Source organism: Lissotriton vulgaris, chromosome 2_1 (genome assembly GCF_964263255.1).
Source record: "Lissotriton vulgaris chromosome 2_1, aLisVul1.2, whole genome shotgun sequence".
NCBI lineage: Eukaryota > Metazoa > Chordata > Amphibia > Caudata > Salamandridae > Lissotriton > Lissotriton vulgaris.
Genome location: NC_141687.1, coordinates 815260979 through 815274862, shown reverse-complemented (window position 1 = coordinate 815274862; position 13884 = coordinate 815260979). Strand labels below are relative to the sequence as shown.

Below are 13884 nucleotides of genomic sequence, written 5' to 3'. Positions count from 1 at the left end.
AAAAAATGCACTGTCTTACTCATCTGATTGCAACAAATCTTCTTGCTTTCAGCTCAGTTGTTAAGGAGTTGTTCTTTGCATACTTGTTAAGTGTGAATTTTCTAGGCATTCAGGTTTAACCACTGTCCTCTAATTGTATTAAATGCATCTTCTCCAGTCTGTCCCTAGCGCCGGGAAACCCACTGTGGGTAGCTGTGCGCGGTAAAAGTTTAAATAAATAAATAAATAAATAAATTATGCTTGAAGTGACAAATAACATAATACTTGAAATATCTAAAATAGTGTCTACAAAATGCATAATTGCGTTCAGCAGGATCCAGTAGGCATATTTCCACGTGTGTGCCAAACTCAACTAATACAATAATTAAAATAATAACGTGTTCTATATATAAAGTGTCGAATTCCCCTGTGTGGTAAATCCAGACATTGCTCGCCATTCAGTAAACATGTTTTCGATTGTAATTCATCACTTTGTGCAAACAATACTGCCCACCAGCTATACATCAGCGCTTTGACACAAAATCTTGAAATTCACTGTAGAAATGTGCTAGCGTTTGCTTGTATGGATCCAAATGTAATAAATAGGCTTTTCCTTTTTTAACAAATAAAAGCTGTGGTTAGCATCTTAGCAGCACAATCGTTGAGTATTTGCTTTCACATTTGATTTGTAGCCAAAAAGACTCCATCTCCTGGAGATGATAAGAGAAAGATGAGATCTGGCAGCGGCGGCGACAAGCCACCAGATGAGCCTGCCTTTTCTTACCAGCTGAAAGCAGTGCCACTGAAGTTTGTGAAGGAGCTGAAGGACATTGTGCTGGAAGAGGCCGAATCTATTGGGTCCTCTGCAATTTTTGAGTGCCTCATCTCACCTTCGACTGCAATCACCTCCTGGATGAAAGATGGAAGCAACTTAAGAGAAAGCCCAAAGCACAAGTTTATCTCTGATGGCAAAGATCGGAAGCTTCACATTATTGACGTGCAGCTTTCGGACACTGGAGAATACACATGTGTTGCACGCCTGGGGAACAAAGAGAAGACATCAACTGCTAAACTGATTGTTGAAGGTATTTCAGATAGGTCTCAACATCATGGGTTTTCAGCTGTGGCTCAAATGTTTTCTTCTTGGTGTCATACTAAAGCAAGCATGGAGGATGGGGGGGGGGGTGAGAGGAAGAGGATCAGGACCAGGGTCTGACTGGGACAGAAAATTGGCCCGAGCACCAAAATAAAAGTGGCCCCTATTGGCGAATCAGAGGGCTAAAAAAGTGAGCCACATTTTCCAATCAAACCGTTTTGAACATGTAAGAACATGCTGAATAGATATTTTTGCAAGATATGGAAGACTGCATGGAGTTGAGCTTGATGCCAGGCAATGTTTGTGGTAGTGCCAGGGAAATTAAAAGTAAAACCCGACCTAACAGGCACAAAACGCAGCCAAAGAAAAAGAGAAAAGCCACACACAGAGCTGTCAGAGTAGCTCTTTCAGGTTTGCAAAGCACAAAATTATTCTAAGGGGGTAGGGGACTAGAGCTAACACACTACACTGAGATGAATGTACAGTTTCTTTGGCAGATCATTAATGTTATGTTGCTTTTTTACAGTGTATAGTGTTGTAGTAACTTTGGAATGTGGACGTCATTTGCATTTCTGGGATTCTCAAAGTGGTGTGTGGAAATTATATATGGTTGAGTGTGTCGAAGAATCATATTGGCCAGTTGCTGGCACATTTATTGGACAGTAGCCAATCAGAATCTGCCATGCACTACACATAGAGGTATGCATGCTGAAGGACTGTACCATTTAGTTCATTCAAATACCCTCCCTGGCATGATATCAAGATCCTAAGTTAGGTCAACAAAAGTATGGGATTTTTAGCTCATGGTAAGTAACTAGGGCTATTTTACCAAAAAAATCGGGATACTCTAGGACTTTAATGTTAAAAACACCACTCATACAACCTCTTCAATATTATTAAACCCACATATATCTTTCCCCTCCAGAACTACCAGTGCGCTTTGTGAAACCACTTGAGCCGCAAGTCTCTGTCATCAAAGGGCAGCCCATGTACTTATCTTGTGAACTCAACAAGGAGCGAGATGTGGTGTGGAGGAAAGATGGCAAGATTGTCTTGGCAAAACCTGGCAAATGTGCAGTTAATATCATTGGCTTGCAGCATGCTGTCACAATCATGGATGGAGATGAATCTGACTCTGGCATATATACATGCACAGTAGCAAACACAGAGACCCAATGTGAATCCAATGTAAAAGTAGTCGGTAAGTTTCTGTTACTTTTCTGTGTCTTGATGTTTTATATACTCGCCATAACGTACTGCCAGAGTCCATAACAATATAGGGTATTTATAAATTACTTACAGATGTATTAAGTTACTTTTCTATGCATGTAGATGTAATTCCTGTGGCCTGAACATATCTTCATATTTCAATATATCATTGTTTCTATATGTTTTCAAGAGACATTACGAAGTAAACGTAGATGTTCCTTGCCTACTAGAATTTGTCAAAAATAAAATGAGTGATGTAGTGGTTATTTTCACATTAAGATATAAGCAATGCTATACAGTTTCAATGTAAATATGAGGTTTACTAATGTGCAGCCAACAATGTTTGTAGGTCATTTGTAATTAGACATTACATCCAGTAAATTGTTCAAACATTATCTAAATATTAATACCTTCTCGTTGTAGAATTGTAAAAACCTTGAACAAGAACACATTGTTATGTGTCCCTATGCAAAATGGCTGTAATTACCAATGCTCACACAAAATTAATCAGAACTCCTAAGCAAAACTCACTGAGTGAGAAATTGTGTTAAGTTGAGGCTTCCAGGGCTTAATGTATGCCAGTAGTTGGGAGTGGTGGGCTTCAATGCTTGTTTTTGAGGACCACAATAAATATTTCAGCAGCAGACAAAGACAGAAAAGGAAGAAACGAAGAGGAAGAGAAAGATAGGAAAACAGTGCCAAAGGGAAAAATCAGAGAACATAAAGAACCACCAAAGGTTAGATAATCAGAAAGCGTAGGATGGTGGAAGAAAGAGGAATGCGGTGGAAGCAAAACAAGGCATCTTTGGGTTTTGACTACAACTGGCAGCACCAGTAGTGTGCTCTTAATAAAATCTATGGGCCCCTGCACTTATCTTTTTTTTTAATCTAATTAAGCAATGGAGGCAGGATGTAATTTCAAAGACAAGCCATGTTCCATAAGAACAGCAAAGACATAGTTGCTGGTTCAAGCTCTAAAACTATAACTAAAATGGAGTTAATGAGTATTAGAATTTTTAAATGGGTCAATATGTGCAGAATCCTGAGACAGAGAGGGCAAGCTACAAAGAAATTAGTAAGCAGATAGGATAATGTGTCTGCAAACCTAGTGACAGAGTGACATGTGAAACCAGAGGTTGTTTGGGAAGACGAAGAGAATGTAGCGACAGGATGATAAGTTGAATTTTCGATATGCTGGAACACATGCTTTTTTAAGGCAAAGAGGCTGCTGAGTAAAGAGTATGGCACTTAAACAAGTGAATATTTTAATTGATTTACTTTCTTTTGCTCTGCAGAAGTTATTAGAGACTGGTTGGTGAAGCCTCTGAGGGATCAACATGTTAAACCCAAGTCTGCAGCAACTTTCTCCTGTGATTTGGTGAAGGATACTCCAAATGTCAAGTGGTTCAAGGGCGATGAGGAAATCCCAATGGAGTCAAATGACAAAACTGAGCTCCAGAGGGAGGGCAATAAACTATTCCTCGTCATCAAGAACTGTGGCCCAGAAGATGTTGGAGAATATTCTGTGGAAGTTGAAGGGAAGAGAGTGACAGCAAAGCTTACTCTTGGAGGTATCTATGCACCTATTCAGATGTCTTCTGCACCAGTTTTTCACATATAATTGCAGTAATCAGTTGAAATCTGGTCACATATTAAACATCTATGCTTTCTGATATTTCAGAAAGGGAGGTTGAACTTCTTAAACCACTACAGGATGTTGTAGTCTATGAGAAAGAAACTGCATCGTTTGACACCGAAATATCTGAAGAGGACATCCCTGGAGAATGGAGGCTAAAGGGAGAGACTTTGAGACCATCACCTGTAAGTATTGTTCTTTTACTTAGCAGGTCCAGAAAAAAAATACTTTAAAAAAACTTCACAAGCTTCTGAACATCTGTGTGTCTGAAACATAAGGCATCCCCCCACACAGATTATTTTTGCTTGTTTGGAATTAAAGTTTAACAGTTATCATACAAGTGAAATGTCTATTGTCATCGAATGCTGCCAAGATAAACGAAGCTGGAACAATTTAAGTCTAGCTGGTTGTCCACCTTTCAATCTGTCTTTTTGACTATCTGTTGAGTAGTTCAAGGAAATCTCAATGAAATGCACGCGTTAATATTAAAGTTAGAATTTTAAAGAAGTGATAGTTGAAACTGAAATGTAATGGGCATGATGGCCACAGCTTTTGCATTGTTTTTACATATGACGTGGCCAGTGTGGTGTAAAGCCAAAGACTGTGTTTTGAATTTAGTTCGCTGCCCCCACTAGCAAATCAGTAAACAACTCTTTTTCCCGATGAGAGGCCAGTGCGTACTTGAGCAATCTCAGAGGCAGTAGTGTAACCCATAGATGGCCTCTGCAGTCTGGTGCTTTGAATTAATTTGTAATACAAGGATTCAAATCCGTGTCCCTGAAAACAAGGTGGGTGCTTAATTATTGGGTCTCAAATTCTGGCTGGTTAGTGGGTTGAAAAGCTTCATTTTTCAAAGTTTTTGGTATTTCTTTCTGCTACTCTATATTTGATACATTCTAATACGTAACTCAATGTAGAAACAAACATCAAATTTCATTTGAGCTTTGAAAAGTGTTGTTTTTATTTGTTAAAGGGAGTACTACTATGAACACACTATATTGAATTACTTAATGTTTGCATGACAGATTATTTTAAAACTTTCCTTTTATGTTAGAAGTGGTTAAACATTAAAGCTGATATATTTGAAGCCATTAAAAAAGGTACAGTGTTCTCTATCTTATACACCATTCCCGCTGCAACCATGAAAATATGATTCCTTGGTATCTCTGCTCAATCGTTTATGGGGGAGCAGAGGGCATAACTTCTATTTTAAACAGGTCAATTGTATTTGATTTAATATCAATTATAGAACAAATGAGTCAAGTGTACCTTGTAATGAAAACAGAAACAATGTCAGGTTTTCCAAAAACCAATGAAACATATTGTATTGCTTTTCCTGATTTACCATGCAATAGGTTCATAATAGCCTAATTACCATACTACATTTTTTCTGGGATTAGACAGAATTTTCTGGTGCCTCTGGCTTTTAGATACATCATACGACAATTATACATGTTTTTAAGTCTTCATTTCCGTAGCACATATCTTACATCTTCTGTTTTCTGTGTGAACAACTGCCACACGTTTCCAAAAATGGCAACTGCCCCAATCTTAGCAATATAAAATCGGCCTTAGATCATGGATCTGCCAACAAGAAAGCATTGGAATTTATGAGGGAATCCCCTGGTTTAAGGTTGACATGCCTTATATAAAATAGTCTACGAATTCTGGTTTTCTCTTGATTTACATAGTCTTGCAAAAGTTTTCCTTGGCATTAGAGTTTTAAAACTGCCTCTTTTATCTTTAAAATCCTTTGTAAATCTATCCCACTCTGTTAAGTTATATCTTTTGATGTTTTTGGCAGTCCAGTAGCAGATAAGCATTTACATTTCTGAAGATCACAAACAGGCTAAAAAAGTTGAAATAAAGACTCAGATCTAAATCAGAGATATAAATGTAATATTAATTCTTTTTCTCAAATCACTGTGTCTTTTAATCACATAGGTCCACGCTTATTTAGTTGTATTAATTTCTGATGTTTTATTTGTCCCTGTGGTCTTTAATTTATCAGTAGAACATCATGTAATGTAAATCTCTTTTTCAGACATGTGAAATTAAAGCAGAAGGAGGAAAGCGATATTTAACATTACACAAAGTCAAATTAGACCAAGCGGGTGAAGTTCTCTACCAAGCACTCAACGCACTTACCGCTGCAATCCTTACTGTCAAAGGTAAGTCAGATTACCCACCTGTTAGGATGATGCATGGTTTACAATTTTACCACATACACCTTACTAATACACCCATTTATCCATTATTTCCAGAAATTGAACTTGAATTTGCAGTTCCTCTGAAAGATGTAACTGTTCCTGAAAAGCGCCAGGCCAGGTTTGAGTGTGTCCTCACTCGGGAGGCCAATGTTATCTGGTCTAAAGGTCCGGATATCATCAAGGCTGGGGATAAGTTTGATATCATTGCTGATGGAAAGAAGCACATTCTTGTAATTAATGATTCTGCCTTTGATGATGAAGGAGAATACACTGCAGAAGTTGAAGGCAAAAAGACAACAGCAAAGCTTACAGTTGAAGGCAAGTAAAGACATGTGAAGTGTGAAATGACACAGTAGGAGAGTGCAAGTTAGACTAAAGGGATAGTAGTTTATAATTTTCTTCATCAGCATGTAACTTATTACACCAACCACACACACCCTTCCCTATTGCATGTAATGGATTCACACTGGAGAAGAAGACACCCTGTGGAGATAAGTCAATATTCTTAGCCACACAATACTATTTGCCGATCAGCTTTTTGGAAAACCAGTAGGGAATCTGAAAACCTTTTAATCATTGGTCACCTCTGAAATGCGCTGCTATTTCACATGCTCTTTCTGTTCAGTGTGTATTAAACAATAAATTTCAGCCCCAAAATGCTGGGTCTTTACTCTTCTCCCTATAGCAGAAGATGGTGCTGTTGAAATTGTGTCTCACTGCCACATTAACCACAAATTAATTATCAGTGGGTTATGTATTGACGTTTTCAAAAGTGCAAAGAAAACGCATATGCATTAGCTTATGTTCTTCTATAGTGTGACCAATGGCCATGTTGGACTTTTTTGGAATTTTTTTTTTAATATGTTGCCTCCAAAATGATGGCCGTCAATCATGTTTTGGCAAATTAACTAGTGAATGTGACTCTAAGATATACACCTAAGTTTACATTGCAAGAAGGTAAAAGTCTCATCTCGGTGCACACAGCATGTATGGTTTGGGCAGGGACTGGTCTAGTACCCCTATATAGTTACAGTACACTTGAGTTCCATCCTTTATGTTTGAATGTTGGTTTCTGGAGTCCTTCATAAACTGCATCAGGGTGCCTTTGGTGAGCAGGGCCTTTTCTGTGCTAATGTTAGTTAACATATGTGACAGCACATACTCCCTCCAGTGGTATGTTTCCCTATTTCTTTACATGACTCTAATCTGTCTCTTTTATCATAGGCATAAGACTGAAATTCATCAGCCCGCTCAAGGATCAAACAGTCAAAGAAGGGGAAACAGCTCATTTTGAATTTGAACTTTCTCATGAGAATATGCCTGTGACCTGGTTCAGGAATGACAAGAAACTTCATACAAGTCGAACAGTTCTTATTTCTGAAGAAGGCAAAACGCACAAGTTGGAAATCAGAGAAGTAACGCTTGATGACATCTCTCAGATTAAAGCAGAAGTGAAAGGCCTACACACCAGCGCTAACCTGAAAGTCCTAGGTAAAATGCTACAATGACTGTTACATGGTGTTACAAAATGTCATAGATGGGCATAATCATCAGGGCTTTTGTCTATTTAGTTATCTTTTCTCATATTAGCCATACCATAGAACTCTTGCACACACAGGGGCACATTTACTGTTATTGCATGCAACACTGTGCAGCAAGGGAATTTGCTGCACTGCGTGAAAGGAAGAGAACAGAAAAGCTCCACACTTACGAATGTATTGGGCATTTCTGATCTCATCGTGTGCTGGCGCACAGCCCTGCAAGGGTGCTTGTGTTATGGGCCTAATCATTTTTGAGCAGGAAGGGATATCTTGCTGCAAAAAAATAACCCTTAGAGGCATATTCTTCTTTCCACGTTTGCTGCAGAATGAGGTAAGGAGAAAAAAAGATGTTTCCTTGTTACGCCTCAGTCGGATAAGTGTACCATTTTTGAGCAAATCTAGGTTCACCAGTCTCTGTAAATTTGGGTGTGTGTCAAAATGCATTGGTGGATGCATGACGACACCCATTTTCCACCCAAGTAACACCTACCCAATACAAAGTAATGCATGGCAGCACTACGCACTACTTTGCTTTACTTTGCATTTCTTAAACCACGCAAGGGCACCAAAGTGGCTTTGCATGGCGTAGTAAATGCCAAAAATGATTTTTCTTAAGGGATGCGCCACAAAAGTGACTCAACCCCTATGGGAAATCATAGCAAATCTAGGTCATAGTTTCATTGAATGCAAGAGGAGGCCTGGTCAGATTTCAAACTTTAGTCACAAGATGGCGTTTATAATGTGGCACAGAACAAAACAATAAAATCAATTAAGCTTCGTAGATAGCCTGAAGCATGAGTAACTAGTACTCTTAATACTACAGTTATCCATTGACCCTCTTAACTACCAGCTGCAACCTTAGCTATGCCCATGTAAGGAAAGAAAACTACAATCCCCAAAAAGCCCACTAGACGGCCCTTCGGACCTGCCACACATCCGCATTAAACGCCGAGCATAGGGCACTAAAAGGCGCGCATTTTATATGCCATTTTTTAATATGTTCAATGTGGTCCATTTGCAGAAGCCGACCCGTATTTCACAGTCAAGCTGCAAGATTACACCGCTGTGGAAAAAGATGACGTGATCTTGGAGTGCGAACTGAGCAAAGACGTGCCCGTAAAATGGTTCAAGGAAGGAAAGGAGCTGAAGGCTTCGAAGATGGTTTCCATGACGACCGACGGCAAACGGAGAATTCTGAAAATCAAGAAAGTTGAAGAGAAAGACAAGGGTGATTATGAATGTGACTGTGGAACTGACAAGACGAAGTCTAACGTGAACATCGAGGGTACGTTTAAAAACCTCCCCAAAAACCTCCACCGAGGAATTGGTTTGAGAAATATGCTTTTAACAAGCTAACGAGCGTGCCTTTTTGTGTTTTCAGCTCGTATCATAAAAGTGGAGCGCCCGCTCTACGGTGTGGAGGTGTTCGAAGGTGAAACGGCGCGCTTTGAAGTGGAAATTTCAGAACCAGATGTCCACGCCCAGTGGAAGCTCAAGGGAGAGATACTGACACCTTCCCCTGTAAGAGCTTTTCCCTCACCGTGTGGGGAACTTCTTCTAATAAGTCTTTACTTTTTGAAACATAAATGCCTGCTTATTAAATATTTATTTCATCCCCAAAACAGGACTGCGAAATGATAGAGGATGGCAAGAAACACGTCCTTATTCTGTACAACAGCAAACTGAACATGACTGGGGAGGTCTCCTTCCAAGCTGCAAATGCCAAAAGTGCAGCTAATCTCAAAGTAAAAGGTACCAATTATATTGTCTGAATATTTATTTCATACACCACAACGTTGCAAATGCATTCGGTTCTATGCGCTTTAGGGCTAATATTATAAAAGCTGTTCCCAGCTCTGATAAATGGATTACGTGCATTTTTGTAGTTTTTTTTAAACAAAAACTAAGGGGAATGGAGACCACTAAGTGGTGATTTGCAATGGTGAGACAAAGCATGTTGTCTTTTTTAAATTCTCAGCGAAGTTTGGGGGACTTCCGCTCCATCACGGAGGAGTTAAGAGTTTGGAGGGTAGAAACTGGCTTTGCCATTCGTGTAGGATTGGTACAAGCCACAAAGATAGTTGTACAGAATACAGAGCACTCAAAATAGATGACTGTTGGAGAATAGTAGGTATGGGTGGGCCTGATGTCAAGGCTAACATGCTGTTAAATGCATTTGTACAATGGATTATTTATTGGAATACCAAGTTTGGGTCTCTCGTACCAATCGCAGAAGAATGAGGGTGTCATTTTCAGGTACCTCATCTGAAAGTTGCATGTCTCCATAACATTGGACTTTGGATTTTCTAGCCAAGGGTGCTCATTATAAATGACCTCTTTGAATCTGGATGATTTATACCAGGCCTGGGACGATTGGTGAGAGATGTATGAAGGGAGTTTGAGTCCCAAATCTGGTGATTTCGGACCCAGTAGCAAAGTGGCCACCTTAAACAACTCATTTGTTAGTAAACTATGTCCATAAAAGTTTGGGGAATCTTTAAAGCACTAGCCGACATCTTTAATTTTTTGTTGTTCTTGTTTTGCCTGACATAAACTTAAATATTACTTGCGCAAGAATGCAGCCGTTTCCCATGGTTGCACATGTGTTTGAGGAGGAGTGAATATATATGCACATCTATTGGGCATAGCTGGGATCTTTACGGTCCATTGGTAGAGATGTGGAGAGTTGTGAAGGTACAGTTATTGGCATAATATTTGTTGGCATCTCTAAATAATCATTCAAGCTATTCTAATGCTTGACCAGATACTGCTCCATCTCTTTTTAGCCAGTCTAGTAGGCCGCTTGGTTCTGTCTAGAGTGTCATCATTGTTGACTAATCAGTGAGAACCAAGAAAGTGAATTTACCTTCACAATGAATTATAAGGCAGCATCTCAGACATTTACCATCTCAGACATGTACCATGTCCTGGATTATTATATGGAACTGGAGCTGTACGGCTATGAGCATTTTGAGGTTCTTGGAAAAGGTGTTAAAATTGGCAATGTGATGCTAATTTCCAACTTCTTTTAGTGGTTTACATTGATTCTTTCTGGGGAAGCATGTGAATGGTCAAGTAGAGAGCATCAGAGACTGCTGTTTCAGGTAATCATCAATCACTGTTGCGATTTCAAAACAACAGCTAGTTGACAATTCCGAAGTGCTTAAGGGAGTTAGTATAACTGGGATGATCAAGTTTTTACAGCCTATGAAAGGAAATTATTATTCGCTTTTGGTGAGAATCGAAGATGTTTTGCGATGGTGGTGGTCTTGTCAGGTCACAAAAATTATTATAATACTTGAAAGAAAGTTTTCTTGTGGTAACCAAACATCCCCGACACATAAGAAATCAAAAACAAAACAATCATTAACTCAATCTACTTTTGGGCATCTATTTCAGAGTTGCCTCTCATCTTCATCACTCCTCTGAGCGATGTCAAGGTATTTGAGAAGGATGAAGGAAGGTTTGAATGTGAAGTGTCCAGGCTTCCAAAAACATGCCGTTGGCTGAAAGGAACACAAGAAATCCAAAGCGATGACAAATTTGAGATTGTGGCAGAAGACACCAGACATTCTTTGGTGATTAAGACAGTTGCCTTTGAAGATGAAGCCAAATATATGTTTGAGGCTGAAGATAAAAGAACAAGTGGAAAGCTGATTATTGAAGGTGTGCTTTTGAAAGATTTTACCATTTTATTCAACACAGTTTGTCAAGGTATACATCTAAAGCATTACATGAGTAAATGAATTAATTAAAATAACATTCCTACCTTTTAGGTATCCGTCTAGAATTTGTTACACCACTGAAGGATGTGACTGTAAAAGAACAAGAATCTGCAGTGTTTACTGTTGAACTGTCACATGACAACATACAAGTCACCTGGTTTAAAAATGACCAGAGATTGCATCCCAGCAAGTTGGTGTCTATGCAAGATGAAGGAAAAACTCATTCCATAACTTTTAAAGATGTGACTATTGATGACACCTCTCTGATTAAAGTGGAGGCTATGGGAAAAACATCCGAAGCTAAGCTTACAGTCCTCGGTAAGTGGCAAATAAAGTTCTTGGAATGTCTCTGCACTGCTTTATAGAATTTGCAACCAGAATCGTATAAAATGTAGTAGTCTTTTTTCTATTTAAACCCTTTTATTCACCACATTATATTTGTTTCAAGTTGACAAACATATGCATTTTTCCATACAGTGCCAAATTAGGAGTTAGTTAGCTGGTTGTTAGGTGTTTCCATACTTACAAATAAATATGTGGATGGAGCCTCTAGTAAGGCAAGTTAGGTTCACAGGATCAACTCTATTAAGGGATTATAATGAAGCTCTCCCTGGTTTCTGTCTTAGATCCTAGACCACCTCTCCACCACACTTTCACAATTATATGCTCACCCACACTTGCTTGCCCCCAGGGTCTCGTAGCCTGCATTGGTCACGTGTTGAAAACCAGACCATAATTCCCTTTGTGCGGATTTGAACACAAAAGTTGAATTTTACTATATTAAAAATGTTTTCCTCATGTATCTTATGTAGAGGGAGATCCTTACTTTACGGGCAAGCTCCAGGATTACACTGCTGTGGAGAAGGATGAAGTTATTTTGCAATGTGAGATTAGCAAGGCCAAGGCACCTGTGAAATGGTTCAAAGACGGACAAGAAATCATCCCATCCAAGAACATCATAATTAAGACTGATGGCAAAAAGCGCATGTTGGTCATCAAGAAAGCCCTGAAAAAAGACATTGGGGAATATACATGTGACTGCGGAACTGACAAGTGCTCTGCAAGGCTGAACATTGAAGGTATGGATATTGATGGATCCTCGTGTGTATCTATTCTTTCTCTCCCAATGGGGTCTGTATCTGATGCCACTGCTTCTTGTTTCTCAGAGAGGGACATCAAGGTGGTGCGGCCCTTGTACAGTGTGGAGGTGACAGAGACCGAGACTGCACGCTTTGACACCGAGATTTCAGAGGAAGATGTTCATGCCACCTGGAAACTGAAAGGAGAGGCCTTACACTCCTCCCCGGTAACCTTCATTCTTACATTATACCACACTCACTGTAAAATACATTATCAGAAATTTCATAGTTTGTTTATATTAGTAATATGTGGGCCCAGGTAATACACTGCTACATCCTAATATAGTAGTACAAAAACATTGTTTAAATACTGCAGGCATTTCAGGGTATTCTGCATGCAAACATACATACCACGCTAATGTTCTTCATTCCAAGTCAGTGGCCACAAAGTATTAATTTCAGGGATTTCAAAACGCCGCCTAGTGTGATTCAAGGTTTGAAACCCAGAAAAAAAGCAAGGGAAGAAAGGAGTGCTAAGTGCCAGAGGTTTGAAATGTTCTTATCCCCAATATATATTGTGTTAAATAGTTTGTGGACTACAGTAAGATGTGTGTATTGCAGAAGTGGGTAGTGCCCCCTCAAAAGAGTCCTGGTTCATGTAGTGTTGCATCCTCAGAGCCTGCTGTGAACGTACATTTTTTATCATATTTCCCCTTTGCTCCCTCTTTGGTTCACTTTCTACCCACATGCATCTTCTTCAACTCTTTCCATTGCTCTCTGTTCACTGTAATCGTGCCCAACTATCCTTGGACTATCTTTTCACTCTGGTTCCGTCGCACATCCGCCACCAAGCCTCTCGGTGCCATGCCCGATCCTCCCCCCTCCCTATATTGCCTGCCTGGCAGCCAAGTTTGCCCATTGACGGCAGTGCCATTCCCATTCCTCTTGCCCATAAGATATTGGTTTTCAGTCATTTTTATTGCAGAGTTGGTGCTTCTGAAGTAAAAAAAAAAAAGACACCAGCAATGGTATGTCAATGGGCAGGCGTTATCTCCCAAGTGACCTCATATATGATTTGGCCGTTGTTCCTTCATATGACAGAACTTGGAATAACTATAAAATAGCACATAGGTGCCCTCCATTTAATAGACAGTTTCATCAAGTACAAAGGTGAATGGCTATAGGAGAAACATTCTTTGTCAGACCAGGTCTGATCAACACATTCTTTTATTGGTGTCTTGTGTAAAAAGGAGCGGAGGTGTCCTCTTCCCCCTTGGTGAACAGTAGGACAAAGATGTATATGTGTCTTGCTAATGCTTGTAGAGGTCTGCAAAAGGTTCAGTTTCATAAAAGTCCGAATATGAGACATAAACCATTTTTAACATAATTTGGGGGTCAATTTGGCGTTT

At 39.4% G+C, this 13884-nt stretch overlaps 1 protein-coding gene across 1 annotated transcript in view; it reads left to right on the top strand.

Annotated features, from left to right (window-relative positions):
- The window catches only part of TTN (titin), a 380526-nt gene that overhangs the window by 236909 nt on the left and 129733 nt on the right, over nucleotides 1–13884 (top strand). Inside the window, exons 183-196 of the mRNA XM_086956205.1 lie at nucleotides 672–1064; nucleotides 2001–2276; nucleotides 3580–3855; nucleotides 3966–4105; nucleotides 5965–6091; nucleotides 6185–6448; nucleotides 7355–7621; nucleotides 8693–8956; nucleotides 9053–9192; nucleotides 9297–9423; nucleotides 11071–11337; nucleotides 11448–11714; nucleotides 12209–12475; nucleotides 12563–12702. Coding sequence (XP_086812331.1) covers nucleotides 672–1064; nucleotides 2001–2276; nucleotides 3580–3855; nucleotides 3966–4105; nucleotides 5965–6091; nucleotides 6185–6448; nucleotides 7355–7621; nucleotides 8693–8956; nucleotides 9053–9192; nucleotides 9297–9423; nucleotides 11071–11337; nucleotides 11448–11714; nucleotides 12209–12475; nucleotides 12563–12702 — 3215 coding nt within the window. The remainder of the gene's footprint in view (nucleotides 1–671; nucleotides 1065–2000; nucleotides 2277–3579; nucleotides 3856–3965; nucleotides 4106–5964; nucleotides 6092–6184; nucleotides 6449–7354; nucleotides 7622–8692; nucleotides 8957–9052; nucleotides 9193–9296; nucleotides 9424–11070; nucleotides 11338–11447; nucleotides 11715–12208; nucleotides 12476–12562; nucleotides 12703–13884) is intronic.